Genomic DNA, 15,879 nt, shown 5'->3' on the forward strand with positions numbered 1-15,879 from the left:
AAGATGAAGTGGAATGCGGAGACCGACTTCCCCACCCTCATCCGAGGGTTTGGGCGCGAAATCAGGGCCAAGGAGCATGCGAACATCGCTCTGCTCTACCCTGGTAAGCTTACTCCCTTTCCCACCCCTCCTCCACCAGCGTCTTCTCTCGCAACCGAATTCTTCTCACGCTAACGTACGTCCCCACAGAGCAACCAACCACCAAGTCCGTCCAGGAGAGGGTCCAGAAGCTCCGCACCCGCGCCCGCGCCGCCCATGAAGCCGACGGCCACGGCATCCAACTCCCGGCCTCCTCCTTCCGCCAAGACATGACGGCCGAAGAGCGTGTGGCGGCGGCGGCGCGCCTTCTCCGCGAGGTGTTTGAGATGGGCGCTGGGGATGTGCAGGCGCTGGCGGCGTATATGCGGGGGATGGAGAAGAGTGGGCTTGTGGGTGCTCCGGGTGAGGATGGTGAGGGCGAAGGCGGTGATGACGGCGGCGATGGCGATGAGGAGCCTTCCCCGTCCGATTCTCGACCGCCAAAACGCCAGAGGACCGGCACCAACACCGCTCAGGAGGGCCTCACGACCACGCCCGTCCAGGAGATACAGCGCCAGCCGGAAAGGCAGCGCATCGACCTCAGCACCCTCCGAGCTGAGGTGGTGGAGGCTGCACGTGATGCCGTCCGCGCCGAAGCTGCCCGCCAAGCCCAGCGTGCTGAAGACGAAGCCGTTGAGCTTCTGATTTATCAGAACCACGTGGAGGCTGCGCGCTTGGCGAGGATGGTCGCTGATGCTGGGAGTCCGGAGGAGGGTGAAGGGGTTGTCGAAGAAGAGGAGAGGGAGACGGTGGAGCAGGCCCGTGCTGGCAAGAGGAGGACGGGCGGGGACGGGGAGGGTGGGCCAGCTCCGAGGAGGGGTGGGAATAGTGGTGATGCTGAGGAAGAGGGTAAGAGTGGGGAGGGTGAGGGGGTGGCGTGAGCCTTCTCCGGAAGGGGTGGTGATGCTGGGAGGGGTGGTGTGGTGTTCTGCCGGCCTTTTTGGGTGATGGAGATGACCAGACTGCCAGCAGGGCCGTCTCCACGTCCTTGCTGTTGTTTCTGGGAGCGCGGCGTTCAGGCGCTGGAGCCTTCTCACAGGGTCAAAGGACGATGAGCTGGTTGTTGTTGTTGTTTCTTGCTTATTGCGATTGCGGAGATGGTTGCTTTGTTGCCATTGTCAGCGTTACTAGACAGGAGGGTGTTATGGAGTCTGGGAAAGAGATACCTTGCTTCCTCCAACGATGACTTTACCTACACTACTACTTCATGCTTCAGCTCTTCGCTTCACTTCGCCTTCCCAGAGGACAACCAGAAGGTCTAGTCCCGGACATTGTCTTTGACAAACTTTGTTTAAGTCTTCCTTCAAAGAGAGGAGATGTCGGACCGGAAGAAACAGAGGTGGCAGTAGGGATGGATGAACGAGAGACAGGAAGGAGGTGCAATGCTTGTTTGAGTTACTCGTCCTGTACAGCTATGAAAGTCCCATCTCCATTACTCCATCTGCAAGTTGAAGGAACGGCAAGATGAGGAAGACGGGCAGTGGAAGCCGATCGCACCGCTACACGGCTCCTTGTCTTCTACATCGGCATGATCGAAACATGACCACCCGTCATCATCCAGCACATGGTGAGAGCAGCGATAGGCTTGCAGTTGAGTTGGCTGCTTCGAGCAGTTTGTGTTCGGTCATCTCGCTGCTGAGTTGCTCGTCTAAAGTGAGGGGGGGAGAGGGTTGTGATAGGAGATCCTATGTCAGCTTGAGGCAGCAGCAGTTTTTATTGCATCTGTGGGTGTGTTCTGCTTGATGCTCTGCTTGATGCCTCCAATAGCAGGGTCGTAAAAGCTGCTCTTGAGAGTGCCTGGACAGCAGCTTAGTCGGGACAGAATAACTCTCTCGCCGTCTAGTGAGAAGGTTTGGTCTCAAGGCTTGCGCTACATTGACGGGCCGGCTGAGTGTTCGCATACTGCTGCTCACGTCAACGATCTTTTTGACGCAATAGGCCTGCGCTATGTAGCCGTCGGGTAGAAGGTCGATGGCGGAAGTGGGACTTGTTGCGTAGTGCGTGGAGAAAGCCGTCGGGCGTCTGGGTCCTCTGCCGAAATCGAGTGGTACGTTGGTAAGCTGCGAGCGATCTCAGGAGGTACCAGTGGGCCTGCTGTGTAGCTCGTAAGGATGTCGCTCGCCCTTTGGTTGTGGCAGACATTGCAAACGTGTCTTTGCCGAACTGACAGGTATTTTCTTGGCCCTCAACGCCGGACGTCCGCCTGCTACGTAGCCTGTCGGTAGTAGGGACGCAACTTGATGGACTGCCGTTGGAGGAGGCTGAAGCTACTATGTAGCAGCGTTTGCTATCGCTAGGAAGGCCTCAGATCATTTCCGAACTTGATGACCATCTGCTAAACCTGCCGTACGCATGCAGCCTCGGAAGTGTGTTGACGGTTGGCTGGCGGGATAGCTGGGCTGATGCTGTCTCTTCCACGGTCACCGGCAGCTGACACCGTCTGCGGCTATGACTGGCGCTTCTTCTAGAAGCCTGACTTTGCCAGCCGTAGCTATATCTGTCTCGTACTTTACTTGCCGGAGGAAGCCTTTTGATAACGCATACGGTAGTGGAGACGTGGTGGTTGGAACGATGCAGTCCAAATAAGCGGTAGGGAGGATGAAGAGAAGGTGGAAGGGCTACAGAGTAGTAGCACAGGGTTTTTGATCTTGAGGTCGTCTTGCGTGCCACGCCCTCACCGCCGACACCGCGGATGCAGATGTTGCGAGCTTCTCTCTTAACCATGGCGAAGAAAGAGGTTGTAGAAACATGTCACGCTGCCTTCGGGCTGCGAATGCTGTACTGTAGGAGGATAAGGCGTTTTGATAACTCGTAATATGGCTTAGGATGTCGTGACACTACTCCTCTTGCTGGCAGAATCTTTGCGTTGCCTTTGAAGCTGTTGTTATGGATTCGTCAGCTTTCCAGGTGAGAGGGCGACTAGGCCAGGGGTTGGTGGGATTTGTGCAGTCCAGGACGCACTGCCGCGCGCGCGGCAAATCGTCCTGATGTCCAGCCAGCAGTGGCACCAATGTTGCGTGATTACCGCCGCCGGCCGTGTCGTCTGGGTGTCCTCTAAACCCGTTTCCTCCTCTCCAAGTCCCATAGCTCTTCTTACCTTACCTGCGTTCCCAATCGCCCTGTCCAGCGTCCAGTGCCTGACTTGAACATGCTGATGCACCAGAATGTGTGTTTCATGCAATGATGAAGTAGCGCAACAATCTTCGTTCTTACTGTCGTTAATGGGGCCGAAGTTGCTTTACGTCGATGCTCTAGCTTGTGATGATTGCGGGAGTCTCGTACCTGAGAAAGAAGCGGCAGTATGATGTCTGTTGCATTGTAGAGACACCTGGAAGCCTGCGGCCCAGGGAAGCCGGGGAGGCGAGATGGGCTGTCCTTGTTAGCCTTCTTGTTGAAAATAGCTTCTGCCTACGTCGACTTAGTGCTGGTGTTCGCCATATTCGTCGGGTGCTGCGTCGCTGGCTCGCTCTGTTCGCCGGCTTGTTTGTGTTGCTTGGAATGGGTGGCATCGTGCGATGCGTTTTGAGTGTACCGACCCGTCGATTCGTGCGCTTGGAGGAGCGAGGTTGGAGCAGTAAGGTTGATCTTCAAGGATCCCTCGCCATTCATCCCTGGCAAATGTATGTGGTCGGGCATGTTGCAGGTGATAAATAGTGCGAGTGCGAGTGCTGCGCTGAAGCTCTGCTCAAGACATTGGAAGAGTCCGAACGCAAGCAACTTGTTGGCGGTATCTTCGAGACGGCCAGTATACCCGGCTTGCTTAGCCGTGATTTTGACTTCCACGCCGCTGTTAACCTCAATACACGATGGTGTTGCTGTACCAGTTGGCGTGTACCCTCTTCCTGAACGTCACCGACATCCGCCTTCTACGCAACGTCGCCTCTGCACGCATCAGGCCCGTGATCTCTGCCATGACCGGCGCAGACTCAAGTGGGTGATGTTGCTCAGGTGGATCGTCAGATGGACAAGTCTTTGGCAGGCCTGGACGATGTCCCTAACCTTCGCCACATACCCTTTCTTCTGCGCAATGATCATGACGCTCAGAACACTGATCTTTAGACTCTTCACATGCGCCTGCAGTGCAGGGTTCTCCTCGAACGTCCCGCAGTTGGTCGCGAACGGCTGCGCAGTCGTCATGGTGTTCGCACTTGGTCCTGATACCTGATGCAGCATGACCGTGAGCTCGTTGACGGAGCAGTACGCCTCCAGGATGTGGCCCATGCCGATCGATGGCCCAAAGCTCCGCTGGATGCTGATCCTGATGACATCAAGCTTGTGGACAGGATTGCGGCGGGAGAGCGATTTCGGGTGATGGTTGTGAGGGGCGTATGCGCTGCCGCCAGGGTGAGGGATCGGGTATGGAACGACGGCCGTGGACAAGATCAGGGATTGGATCTCGACTGGAAGGGTCGTGAAGGATGCGCGTGGTCGCGCGGCGGTGACAATAGCAGTGATGGTCGACATGTTGATTGAACAGATGCACGTGCTGCGAGAAGGTCAGCCTTGCTTAAGAAGATTAGTTGAGGCGCATACGAACTTGCAGATGATCTTTGTATAGCGGTGCAGGGAGGCGGTGTTGACCGACAACAACGGTGTGCTGATGTAGAGCGGCGTAGGTTTGACGGCGACAGTGTTTGGTGTGCGGGCGTTCGTTGTGGAAGACTGGGATATTTGGTGCATAGAGATGAATAGGAGCTTGGTGAATTTTGGGGATGCTTCGGGGCCGGAGGTCGGCCTCGGGGCCTCAGGCAGACTCAAGGAAAACAAAGACCTCACACGTACATTTCCGTACCAATGGAAATTCGAAGATCGATCGGAGGCGGGCGTAGATCTCATGTCAGTATGACAGAGAGCTCAAGGATGATGTGGAATTCGAAGGAAGCTCGGTGCGGTGGATTTTCGTGTCTTCGGATGCAGGCCGTGCGCTCGTAAGCTCGATGGAAGAGTTGTTAGAGTCCGCCTTCCACTCCATCATCTCCAGCCTTATCTTGTCCTTCTCGGGCTACTATAGGAATGACTCCGCACTACAGGATGAGTTCGCCAGCCCTTCCCATTCAACAAGAACCCGGTGGCCGAGAGCACTCCCAATGGTGCGGCGTGTCTGTCCGGCGAGACCAGAGGCATCACCCGGCTGCTTGGGCCGGCTACCGACCGCTTCGCCGCTCATTTCGAGGATATCACATCCAACGGAAGCGGTGGTCTTGTCCTTTGGAGTCCAGTAGGCGGAGCGTGCAACCTGGAGGCGATGAGATGCAGCTCGTCCTCTTCAACTACCGTCCTGCCCTTCGTCCATCCTGAACAGCCGTCTGACAGTACCAACAACGAGAAGCATCGTCAGAGATCCCAAGAATGCTCCAGCAGCGAGAAAGCAGGCTCGTCCAACGATCTCCAGCTCCAACTGCTTCGACATCATTATCATGGCTCCCAGTCCGACCAAAGCGAGCGCATGGCCACGCAGCGCGTCGTGCAGAAGCGACCGTGAGGTCGACATATTGGCTCCAGTGTCCTGCACAGGCGGTGGTAGTGTGAGCGATTTGACGTGGTCGGGACTGTAAGGCATCGCAGCGGTTGGTGCAGCCTATACGAGAAGAATTGAAGGCAACGAGTGTAAATGCAAAAATCCCGCGGAAGAGCAGAGGTGTATCTACCAACTATGAATCCCCCAGCATTCCTTGCATATGTACCTCCCCTCCTCCCCTTGCAGCAGCGTGTCACACAGCGATTGTTGTCCGGGCCAAGCCAGCAAACCCCACAAACCATCGCCGAATCCCGGGCAAACTTACGTGGCCCTGCGACAAGGCAATTCCGCTCTTCCGATGTGGAGCATGTGATTGGCAGACGAGATGGAAAGGCTCCGCAAGGCTAACGACTGCAGGCCGGATGTGGTAAGGCCACGTCAACTTTGCTTGGCTGCGGTGCAAGATCTGGTAGTAGGAGTGGAGGATGCTGCGACGCCTTTGCGACTGGATTCAATGGCATGTTTCGGGCGGGTGAACGTGGTTCGTGCGTTCTGTTATGTGTGGAGGAGCCGCGCAATGGGTGGTATGCGAGTCAGGATCCAAGATCTCAATGCAGCGAAGATGAGCTTCTTCGTAATGATCGAGAAGCTTGTCTTCTATGCCCGCTTACGACTGCAGTCTTAGTAGCCCAGTCTATACTCCCTGTCCATTTTCGAGACCCATCAAACTCCATTGATGATGTCGTCCAACCCAGCAACACCTAACTGCTGCGAAATCAAGACCGCAACTACCGTTTTGATGTTCGACACCAGCGGCAGCAGGTACTCCACCATCTGAACAAATCCAACGACATTGTCCAACAGTCCATCCGCCGCCGTACTCTGTATGATACTTTTGCTCCTCAGTATGTAGATCAGAGTGACAAGATCGGGCTCATTAATCAGCAGGGCAGCGGACTGCACAGCAGGAAGATTCGTCAAGGTTGCAACACTGCCGAACTGGCCTAAATTCATGACTCCCAACAATTGGAGGATAGCGAGGACCTGGCTCGTCTGGCCGAGCAGCGGGATATTGGTGACGGAAGTGGCGAGGTTGGAGACGGCTGCGTCTTTGACGCCTTGGATGATGGTGGGTAGATCGGAGGGGATAGGGATGGAAGCAATCTGCGAACGAGAGGTGAGCTGAGCGGTCTTTGTAGGTCGAGGTAGACGTGATACGAACCACGCCCATGACCATCGTGCCAGGACTGCCATACAGTGCGGCATTGCCGACGATGGGAGCCATGCCGACGATCTGGGCGGCGGGAGATGGGATTACCTGAGGTACAGCGGGCGCAGCGATGCTCGGGTCGGCTACTACTGGTCGGCCAGGAAGAGGTGATGAAGTCTGACCTGTAGTCTCCACAGGCGTAGATGGTATAGTTGCGTCGAGCGAGACGGAGGATGTTGACACCCCCGCGGACTTCGAACGTGCTCCTGGCAGCAGTCCTCCGAGAAAGCCAAAACCGGGAAGCTGTGGCGCTGGCTTTCGTCGCCGGTTGGTGAAGTCTTGCGTCTCGGACGAAGCTGACGAGCTTGATGGTGATGCCGGTATTGCCACCAAAATGACTGAAGTCGATGCTATAGATGGAAGGACCTCTGGCTCAATCTCAGACGCCGTAGAGGTCGGCATCGGAATTGTCGCTGGCTCCGCCGTCCGAGAAGCGAGTAAACTGATCAACTGCACCAACGCATTCACCATATTCGAGACCATCTCCTCGCCCAGGCTTTGCAACCCATCGGCCAGGGGCGGAGTAGTCGTCATCGCTGCTTCTGCCGGGAGAACAGAAGTCGCATCCATACCAGGTAGATTTGTTGGCGGAGACGTCGTTGGCGGTGTGGGGAGGCCGAAGATTGCTGCTGCCGCTTCGCTTGGGATGGTGATCTGAATGAAGGAGACTGCGTCCGTGATGCTGGATGCGGGATGATTGGAGAGCGACGATGGAGCTGCGGTGATGCTGGCCGCCGCGAGTAGGTCATCCAAGCTGGACAGCTCTGTGGTCATCATGCTGGTGGAGGGCAGTGCGATAGGCGGCGCTGCCAGCCCTGCATTTACAGGCGTAATTGCCGCTGTGCGCAGAGAGGTCGGTGAGACACGGCCACCATTCCCACTGGGTAGTGCTACCGTCGCCAGCGTCGTAGGCATAACCTCCACGCTTCCTCTCGCCAGCGAAGACATCAAATCGAGCAGAGCAGCGATGGAAGAGGTCGGGACAAACGGATCTTCCATGGTCGACGGCCATGACAATAGGGTGATTGAGGTTGGGATCGAGGGCTGCTGAATGACCGGAAGCGCAGCTGTTGATGGAGTGGCCACTGCGGCAGATGAGGGCAAGATATTGCCAGGGACAGACTATATATCTAGCGCGGCTAGGAGGGGTAGGTCGAGTCCAACGCCGGTAGCAGCTATCCCTGGTCAGTCGTCGTTCCCGATACTTCTTGGGCTAAGTTACCTCCTGCCTGAGTAATAGTAGCAGTTCCAGCGCCCACAGCGGGCAGGCCGAGCGGTGGAAAAGCAAACATGTTGGCTGCTCGATGAAGTGAACTCGGAGTGGTGAGGAGAGGGCCGACCAAGTGCGGTGTTCTTGTGGGTGCCGATGCATTCCTTCGGCATGCCGATGTCAATAGTTCTCGGGCGCAAGGGGTGGATTGATTTACTTGACTTACCTGCATGTCCGATTGAAGACTATTCGCGCGCCACTTACCTCGTGCGCTCGTTGCGCTCGAAACGATGGCACTCGGAAAGCTCGCTGGTGGGATCAAATTATCATTACGGCCATGATCTCTTGCTATCATGAACCACCAGGTTACCTGTGCTCCAGAAACTCGCTGCAGTACACTGGTTGTCAAGCCTGCTTGCATCTTCTTCCTTCGATAATCAACACTCTACAGCACCGTGAACTCTTACATCTGCGACCTCTTATGCAAGCCCTGCTCCCACCTCTGCGCCGTTCTCCTCCACCTGCTCGTCCTCCAGCATCGTCTCCTTCGCTTTCGCTTCTTTCGGCTCTGCTTCTTTCGTCTCCGTGTCCTTCGCCTCCGCGTCTTTGGCCTCCACCTCTTTAGCCTCCCCCTCTTTTGCTTCTGCCCCTTTCTCCTTCACCTCCTTCGCCTTGCGCAACGACTTGATCGTCGTAAACTCCAGCCCTCCCAGCATCTTTACCAGTGTCTCTGTCGGTGATTCCGTCACTACGACTTCCTTCCCATCCCAGAGCTGCTTGCCATAGTCGCACACGTTGAGAACAATGACTGTCTCCTTGGGGCCGCAGAACTCGAGAGCGATCAATAGCTCGAGGAATGCGTATGGAAGAGTGACACCATTATAGTCGGGGTTGCCACGGTCGGAGAGCACTGTGGCGTAAGTGTCCATCTCGTATTCAACGAAGCTACTGACGCTGTGATCGAGCCGGAAGAGGAGATTGGCGAGATGCAGGAGTTGCTGGTGGAGGAACTGGAGATTGCTTGTCGTGAGCTGAAGGTCGGTTGTGGAGGATCCCCAAAAGCCTGGGATCAAGCCGGATGAGTAGAACGAGCAGTCCAGTTGGAGGTTGCGGATGCCGTGGACGATGGAGGACGGGAGAGCAGCACGAATCGAGTCGCGCACTGCCTCGTGGTATTCTTTGTAGTCATCCACGCACTTCTTGTAGTCTTCCATGCCTCCGTGGGTCACCTTAGGGGGCTTCGGGACGTTCGTCTTGAGAATCGTGACACCCTTCATGAAAGTGGATGCGAGCTGCATCACCGATGTCTCGAGAAAGGATTGAGTGGCGAGTGGGCGAAGGGTGGTGGCGATGTTGGGTGTGAGGTTACGAAGCAGGCGGTCGATTGCGTCCTCCATGTCGCGCTCGCTGACTGCGTTGATAATCGGGCAGTGCTTGCGGACGGCGGCGTTGAAGATGAGCAAGACGAGCTAAGGGGCGAGGCGACCTTTGGACAGTGCTTGCATCACTTTCAGCCCAGCGTGCAGCTCCTTCAGCTCTTGTCGGCATGCCGCCTTGCGCGCGCTGATCGTCCCATTCGAATCCATGTCGATGTGTAAGCAATGTGTTGTTGCTCGGTTGAGGTGAGTTGTTCAGTCGAGCCGAGAAGCGGGAAGTGTTTGTTTTTTCTGTTAGCGCGCCGCTCCTTCCCAATTCGGATTAGCTTTCTTCACGTGCTCAATAACAATTCTTCCTCCAAACTTCACAATGCATCAAACCTCAATTAAGCGAGCAGAAGACACCGCTACCATCTCCTGCTTCCCTACCGCGGTCAGACTCAAAATCAGCAACACTTACACAAAGACCATCACACGACAGCATGGCTAACGCAGCGACATTCTTTGGGCAGGATATGCTTCTCAGGGCTGTCCTGGTCAACCTCCCACCCGGCCAGATCCTACGCGCTCGTCAGGTCAATCAGAGCTTCCTGGAGAACATCGACAATTCTCTCGATGTCAGGCAGAGCGCGTTTCTGCTGCGCGACGCAAACGACCAGCAAGACATCGTCTTCTGGTACCACGATGGCTCGCCGACCGTCTGGCTGATATCGATCAACGCACCACCCACGCATGCGTCGCTTCTGGCTCAAAGCGTCGGCACGGCCACCCCTCCTGTCGCCTACAGGCGATACATCCTCAACTCGTCCGTCCTGCGCCCCGTCTCCGCCAACCTCGCCAATCAGCAAGCTTCTGCGGCATACTCGGCGATGTGGCTCAGCCTGATGGTGCCCTACCATCCACCGATGAACATCACGACATCACAAGCGCTCGCCCTGGACATGCAGCTCGCAAAGCCGGCTGTCATGACTGTCGAAGCGGGCGCATATGTGGGTCTCGTGTTTGCACAGACGTGGCAGACGAGGGCCCTGGTCACGAACAACAATGGGATCAGGGTTAGGGACGTTATCGCTGATCTCCAGGCCTGGCAAGCCACTCTCGCGGCTGGTCACTTCCTTCGCGATCCGAGCATTGCATTCCTGGGGGTGTCTGGGTCACTCAGACTGAGAGGAAGAGGGTGGAAAGTTGAGGGAGATGATGGGGGTGAAGGTTGAAGGGGTCGACTAGAGGGGTGGGCTCATGAATCACGGATTGCGTTGATGGAGCTTCCCTGAGATGCTGATATGTTGCTGAGGGATGAGCTGTGGGTGGACGGTTGTTTCTGGCTGCGTTGGAGAATGGACGGATGGACGGCGGGATACTATTGTCGCCGCTTCTCTGACTGGCGAAGGGCATATCGAGCGGCTGCTCATGGTTGTTTGCCTGAGCGATGGTGTTATGGAGAAGAGGTGCTTGCTTCAGCATATTATACCCTAATGCATGCTTCAGCGAAGGCGTCATCAAGAAGAGGTGCTTGCTCTAAGCATATGATACCCCAATGCATGCTTCCCAGCTATGGTCTTGCCTCCCTCCAATCTTTACAGTCGCTGTAATGCCGGCTGGAACGGTGCTCCGAGTGAGACAAGAGACACAGCAGCTGTAGTTTAAGCCTTTCTCCTCATGCTTTATGCTGTACCATGACCAAAGCCATCGCTGTAGTACCATGTCATTGAAGAATGAAGCTGGAGATGCCTGCATTGTTCGCAGTGCCCAAGGCACGCTTCTCTTTCTTCCCAAGACCCCAATAACCGTTCGAGAGTGTGTGTGAAGAGTATTTGTGCTCCAGTAGAACCAACATTTGCTGGCTCAATTCAAAAGACGGCAAGTCCCGAGCTAAACGAGCTACCTACAACCTCAGCCTGCTGAACGGCTCACTCGCTGCAATTCCATCTCATGCCCACTTTGAGAATGTGACCCGAGTCTCGCTCCACTTCCGGCCAAGACTAGCCTAGGCTGTCGCAGATCTATAATGATTGGAAGGTAGTAATCATGGAGATGTGCTTCTGGGGCATGCTGATCCCTGCTATGGATACGTAGCTTGGTCCGATTGTTGGTCTCGAGCTACCTGCAATCTCAGCCTGTTGAACAATTCATCACTTTCGTGTCCATCTCACGCATACTTCAAGAATGTCCCTTCAGTCTCCCTTGACGTCCAGCCTCCTGCCGTATTGGGCATGTCATGATTTAGCTTTTCTTGGCACTGCTTGTAATTCAAGGCGCAGCTGGCCACACCCTGTCCCTGCCCACCACCTCACCCAGTTTCACCGAGTGCAACATCGTCGCGCGCATTAATCACTACGGACATGGCGAGCACGGCCACACCACAGGTACGTCGCGCAGAGGTCTCCTACCAGTCCAGCAGTCACTGACATACCGCCAGAAGCGATTCGCGCCCATTGAAGGCGGCACGACCATCTTCACCATCCCACTGGAGCTGCAACAGCAGATCCTCGGTCACTCCATCGACTTAGACTACTTTGGCCTCATCTCCATGTAGAGGCACGACTGATCGCGCGACTACTTTGGTGTTACCACTAAGCCCGCGATGTTCCGCCACTGTATCGACGACATCTGCCTTGGATTCCGCGGTCACCTCAGCAAAGCGTTCCTGCTTGACGCATACTGTCTGTACAACACTCTCATGGTTCGCACCCGCTTTATGGTCGAAGACTTCCCCCATCCCAGAACCCATCACGTCACGACCTCGCTGGCTAGCCCGATTTTCGAAGAGAAGACGGACATCGAGAAGCATGTAAGGCGCCTTGAGTTCTCCGATGATCGCAGCCGTCCAGCTATGCTGGCCCCGTTCGAAAAGGTTCTCCCAAGGTGCCCACAGCTTACCCACCTCACGTTACGTATCGTCTTGCCTGGGTACATCAAAGGCGCCCTGCAGGCCTCTGTAGCCGGAGACGCTTTGCTGAAGCAATTGGACGAAGGGTGGCTGGAAGAACAGAGGCACGGCGCCATCCAGCTTGTGCAGAACGCCATCAGGAAGCGTGGCGACGGGCTTACATTTCTTCTCGTGCATGACAACGTGGCTTCCAGGAAGATGGAGCTGTTGAAGAAGGACACAGGGGTCGTGTGAAAGGCCCTGTGCGACAAAGAGCAACAAAAGAGTCCTCACAGCAACGAAAAACTGTATGGTAACACTCAGGCCTGCAGGATGCTTTGGAGGACTAGCTTCTGGACGGAGAAGTACCATTGCAACGCCGAATGGATAGCATTGAGCTAAAGCTGGTCGCATCCGTTGATGTACACAACGCCATATCGAGCGGTGCGTGGCTTTGATGGAAGTAATCCTTGGTTGGAGATCGTAGGTTGGAAAACCATGTCACGCATGTAGTCGTCACATAGCTGTCTTTATACCAATCTCCAACGCTATGTTGTACTTCTTGACAGGCACCTGGTGCGCAGCCGTCTTCTCCGCCCAGCCAAACCCGGACAGTGTCCTACCCAGTCCTGGTATTACCTTCAGATCGCAGCTCTTTAGAGGAGATAAAGTCGATTCCTTCACGACCGTTACTCTTCCAGCCATTCGGCTCGGACACCGCGGAGACGGATGGGCGGGCGCGCATGCAAGTGTTGGGTTCTCTGCAGCGCGTTCTCGCACGATATTCATAGCTTACCCTCAAGCTCTGGCTCGCATTGCCTCCACTGTCCCTAGCTCAAAGTGCGCCACTTGGGAATCAAAAGGGTCAATGGAGCAAGGAGTCCCAGCAAGACGCCGTTCAGATCATACATGAAATCGTTGGGAGCCGCGGGAAAGGACTCTGCCTGGCTTTGGTGCAAGGTGATATGCTTGTGAAGGTGATCGGGCATCAAGACGGACGAAAAGATCTTGCAGAAGAGGGGCTAGCTGGAGAAGAGTAGTGGGTGGACTCTGGCACTGGATGAATGGTGGAGGGGACACTTGTAGAAGGATATGGTCTTGGGAGCGTCAGCCCGTGCTCGGAGATGGAGACTCAGCTGCAGGCCAAAACGGGGCATGGTGATGGCTTATCGCAATTGCGGCAAATCTGGAAGGCCGCAATGAGTCGTCCACGATTCTCGAAACAGTTTGCTGCTCGAATATGGTGTGCTGGATAAGACGACTAGGTCTTCCCGTTCTCAAGGTAAAAGATCCATTCTCTTTTGGTTGCACATAGTCACTCACGACTCCGAGGTCACTCATACAATAGCTATGGCCAGCTACAAAGTGGTAGCAACACTAGCTGAACCTCCCTGAATGCCCTCCACCCACTCCACAAGCTGGGCCACCACCGGCAGGCAAACGACATGCTCTTGACCATCCGTCCTAGCAGCACGACCCCGCCTGCTTTCTCCATTCTGTCGCCCTCCACTCAAAGCGTAGGTGTAGGGGTCACAGCCGCTGTAGAGGTGGTCGGCTTAGCGGACGCAAACGGGTTCTGCCAGAAACGGCACGGATTTTCTTGAGCACCGTCCCATCCACAAGTCGGGTTGCATCCGTTGGGCCCGCAGTTTTCATCGAACGTATAATCGCTTGGCTTCTTGTTTTGGTCCTCGTTACTGTCGCAGTAACTAACGACCAGGTTCACCTCCGGACCGGTGAGATAGAACGCCTGCGCGGACACTGGGGTCTGGTCGTTTGTATCCACGCCCTTGTCCTTATAATAAGCCACGCAGTGGTCGACAAGGGCAGTAGCAGAGTCGGTGAGATCGGCGGGGGAAACAAAGATGCCCTCGTCCCTGTCGTTGCAGGCGTAGAAGCCGCTGAGACAGGTATCAGCCTCGTGGACTGAATGTGTAGTGGCGAAGCTTACCTGGTGCCCACACATGCTAATCGAGAACAAGCCTGACTTCCGACAAAAACGAGTCCCGGGCTGGCTCCTACTATAGCAGCAACGGCTCCGATGTTGCCTGTAGCTTCTTCTATCGCTTGCTTTGCATCCGCCTGGACTGCTGTTGCCCACAGGCCGCACGTAACGTCCAACATGATCCCCTCGTACCTCTTGCTGATCCCATTATGGCTGGAGCGGCGGACTTGAGTCGGGCTAGAATGGCGGACCTGAGCTGGGCTAGCATAGACAAGAGCAAAGAGCGCAGTAGCCCACAGTGCTATATTGTGAATGGAGTGCATATTTCGTCAAAAGTCGAGTTGTTATATGTAAGGAGGAAGAGAGCCGCAGTCCAGCTGAGAGTGAGTCGTTTGAAACCGTCAGTGTGCAATAATAGGCCACGGTATTTGAATAGACGCTGCGAAGATCCATACGGCTCGAAGATGGATCAATCAAGGCTGTTTCGAGCGACGCTCATCATGCTGCAATCCTAACCATCCTACAGGATCTGACGCCAAGCGGAAAGGAATCTTGGTCGTTCCCAATAGGATCCTGCATTGAATGTATTGAGAGAGACGTTGTGACATTAGAGATCCTGGATTTATGGTTGCAAAGCGTCACTTGCTCGTCAGTGAGGATATTCATACAACATCTAATGCAAGCGACAGAATGTAATCAACACCTAGCGTAACGCTACTCTACACCCTTCACCAACTCCACAAGCTAGACCACTAGCAGACAATGAGTCTACTCTTGATCAGCCACCCCAGTAGCACGCTCTAGCCCGCCTTCTCAACCCAGTCACTCCCTCTCAAGGGGCAGGTGTGGCCGTCGGTGATGGAGCTGCCGAAGAAGACGCAAAGATTTTCGACAAGAAGGGGCATGGATCTTCCTCAGCACCTTCCCAGCCACAAGTCGGGTTGCATCCATTCGGCCCGCAGTTGACATCGAAATTGTAATCGCTTGGTTTCTTATACGGGTCGTCGTTGGGATCGCAGTAGCTGATGACCACATTCACGAGTGGATCCGCGTAGAAGCCTTGCGCAGACACCGGGGTCTGTGTGTTCACAGCTACGTCGTTGTCGACGTAGTAATCCACGCAGCTCTGGACAAGCTGGGAGCTAGGGCTGAAGAGATCTTCGAGTTGGACAAGGACGTCTTCCTCTTGGTCGTTGCAGACATAGAGGCCGCTGGATTGGGTGTCAGCCGCGAGCTCGAACATGTGAAAGCGCGTTGGGATGCTCACCTGGTGCCTACGCATGCCAATCGAGAGCAGGTCTGTTTGATGGCGTTGATGGCTCCGCCATTGGCTGTCACTTGGTGTATCGCCTCGTCGGCGTCCGCCCTGATTGCAGTCGCCCACAGACCGCAGGTGATATCGATCACGCCCCCTAAGCCCCTCTTGCTTATTCCGTTGGGGCTGGAGCGGCGGACCTGAGTCGGGCTGGCATTGACAAAGGCAAAGAGTGTTGTAGCCCACAGGGCCATGTTCCGCACGGAAGGCATGTCGTCGAAAGTATGATTGTGGTGTAGGAAGGGAAAGAAGAGGGAGAAAGTCGCAGTCCAGCTGAGAGAGAGATATGTGTGTGAGAGCTACAAGTACCACGCCAGGTTGGCCATTGTACTTGTACAGACGCTGCAAGGGTCCATGC

The 15,879-nt window shown here is 55.4% G+C and overlaps 8 protein-coding genes across 8 annotated transcripts; 3 read left to right on the forward strand and 5 right to left on the reverse strand.

Annotated features, from left to right (window-relative positions):
* Window positions 1-3: 3 nt before the first annotated feature.
* LTR77_001945 (uncharacterized protein) lies at window positions 4-959 on the forward strand (the record flags this gene model as incomplete). Its single annotated transcript, XM_064799204.1, has 2 exons — window positions 4-103; window positions 190-959. The coding sequence occupies 2 exons, from the start codon at window positions 4-6 to the stop codon at window positions 957-959; spliced, it is 870 nt and encodes a 289-aa protein (XP_064661959.1).
* Window positions 960-3,486: 2,527 nt separating this feature from the next.
* On the reverse strand, window positions 3,487-4,542 carry LTR77_001946 (uncharacterized protein; the record flags this gene model as incomplete). Its single annotated transcript, XM_064799205.1, has 2 exons — window positions 3,487-3,865; window positions 4,091-4,542. The coding sequence occupies 2 exons, from the start codon at window positions 4,540-4,542 to the stop codon at window positions 3,487-3,489; spliced, it is 831 nt and encodes a 276-aa protein (XP_064661960.1).
* Window positions 4,543-6,259: 1,717 nt separating this feature from the next.
* On the reverse strand, window positions 6,260-7,805 carry LTR77_001947 (uncharacterized protein; the record flags this gene model as incomplete). Its single annotated transcript, XM_064799206.1, has 2 exons — window positions 6,260-6,700; window positions 6,759-7,805. The coding sequence occupies 2 exons, from the start codon at window positions 7,803-7,805 to the stop codon at window positions 6,260-6,262; spliced, it is 1,488 nt and encodes a 495-aa protein (XP_064661961.1).
* Window positions 7,806-8,495: 690 nt separating this feature from the next.
* On the reverse strand, window positions 8,496-9,602 carry LTR77_001948 (uncharacterized protein; the record flags this gene model as incomplete). Its single annotated transcript, XM_064799207.1, has 2 exons — window positions 8,496-9,485; window positions 9,525-9,602. The coding sequence occupies 2 exons, from the start codon at window positions 9,600-9,602 to the stop codon at window positions 8,496-8,498; spliced, it is 1,068 nt and encodes a 355-aa protein (XP_064661962.1).
* A 272-nt stretch (window positions 9,603-9,874) lies between these two features.
* LTR77_001949 (uncharacterized protein) lies at window positions 9,875-10,606 on the forward strand (the record flags this gene model as incomplete). Its single annotated transcript, XM_064799208.1, has 1 exon — window positions 9,875-10,606. The coding sequence occupies one exon, from the start codon at window positions 9,875-9,877 to the stop codon at window positions 10,604-10,606; it is 732 nt and encodes a 243-aa protein (XP_064661963.1).
* Window positions 10,607-11,976: 1,370 nt separating this feature from the next.
* On the forward strand, window positions 11,977-12,516 carry LTR77_001950 (uncharacterized protein; the record flags this gene model as incomplete). Its single annotated transcript, XM_064799209.1, has 2 exons — window positions 11,977-12,183; window positions 12,268-12,516. The coding sequence occupies 2 exons, from the start codon at window positions 11,977-11,979 to the stop codon at window positions 12,514-12,516; spliced, it is 456 nt and encodes a 151-aa protein (XP_064661964.1).
* A 1,255-nt stretch (window positions 12,517-13,771) lies between these two features.
* On the reverse strand, window positions 13,772-14,385 carry LTR77_001951 (uncharacterized protein; the record flags this gene model as incomplete). The annotated part of the gene is made up of 2 exons (XM_064799210.1): window positions 13,772-14,162; window positions 14,213-14,385. 2 exons carry the CDS (start codon window positions 14,383-14,385, stop codon window positions 13,772-13,774), a joined length of 564 nt encoding a protein of 187 aa, XP_064661965.1.
* Window positions 14,386-15,038: 653 nt separating this feature from the next.
* On the reverse strand, window positions 15,039-15,733 carry LTR77_001952 (uncharacterized protein; the record flags this gene model as incomplete). Its single annotated transcript, XM_064799211.1, has 2 exons — window positions 15,039-15,417; window positions 15,474-15,733. 2 exons carry the CDS (start codon window positions 15,731-15,733, stop codon window positions 15,039-15,041), a joined length of 639 nt encoding a protein of 212 aa, XP_064661966.1.
* Between the last annotated feature and the right edge of the window lie 146 nt (window positions 15,734-15,879).

This window comes from Saxophila tyrrhenica, assembly GCF_035928015.1.
Source record: "Saxophila tyrrhenica strain CCFEE 5935 chromosome Unknown scaffold_3, whole genome shotgun sequence".
Classification (NCBI taxonomy): domain Eukaryota; kingdom Fungi; phylum Ascomycota; class Dothideomycetes; order Mycosphaerellales; family Extremaceae; genus Saxophila; species Saxophila tyrrhenica.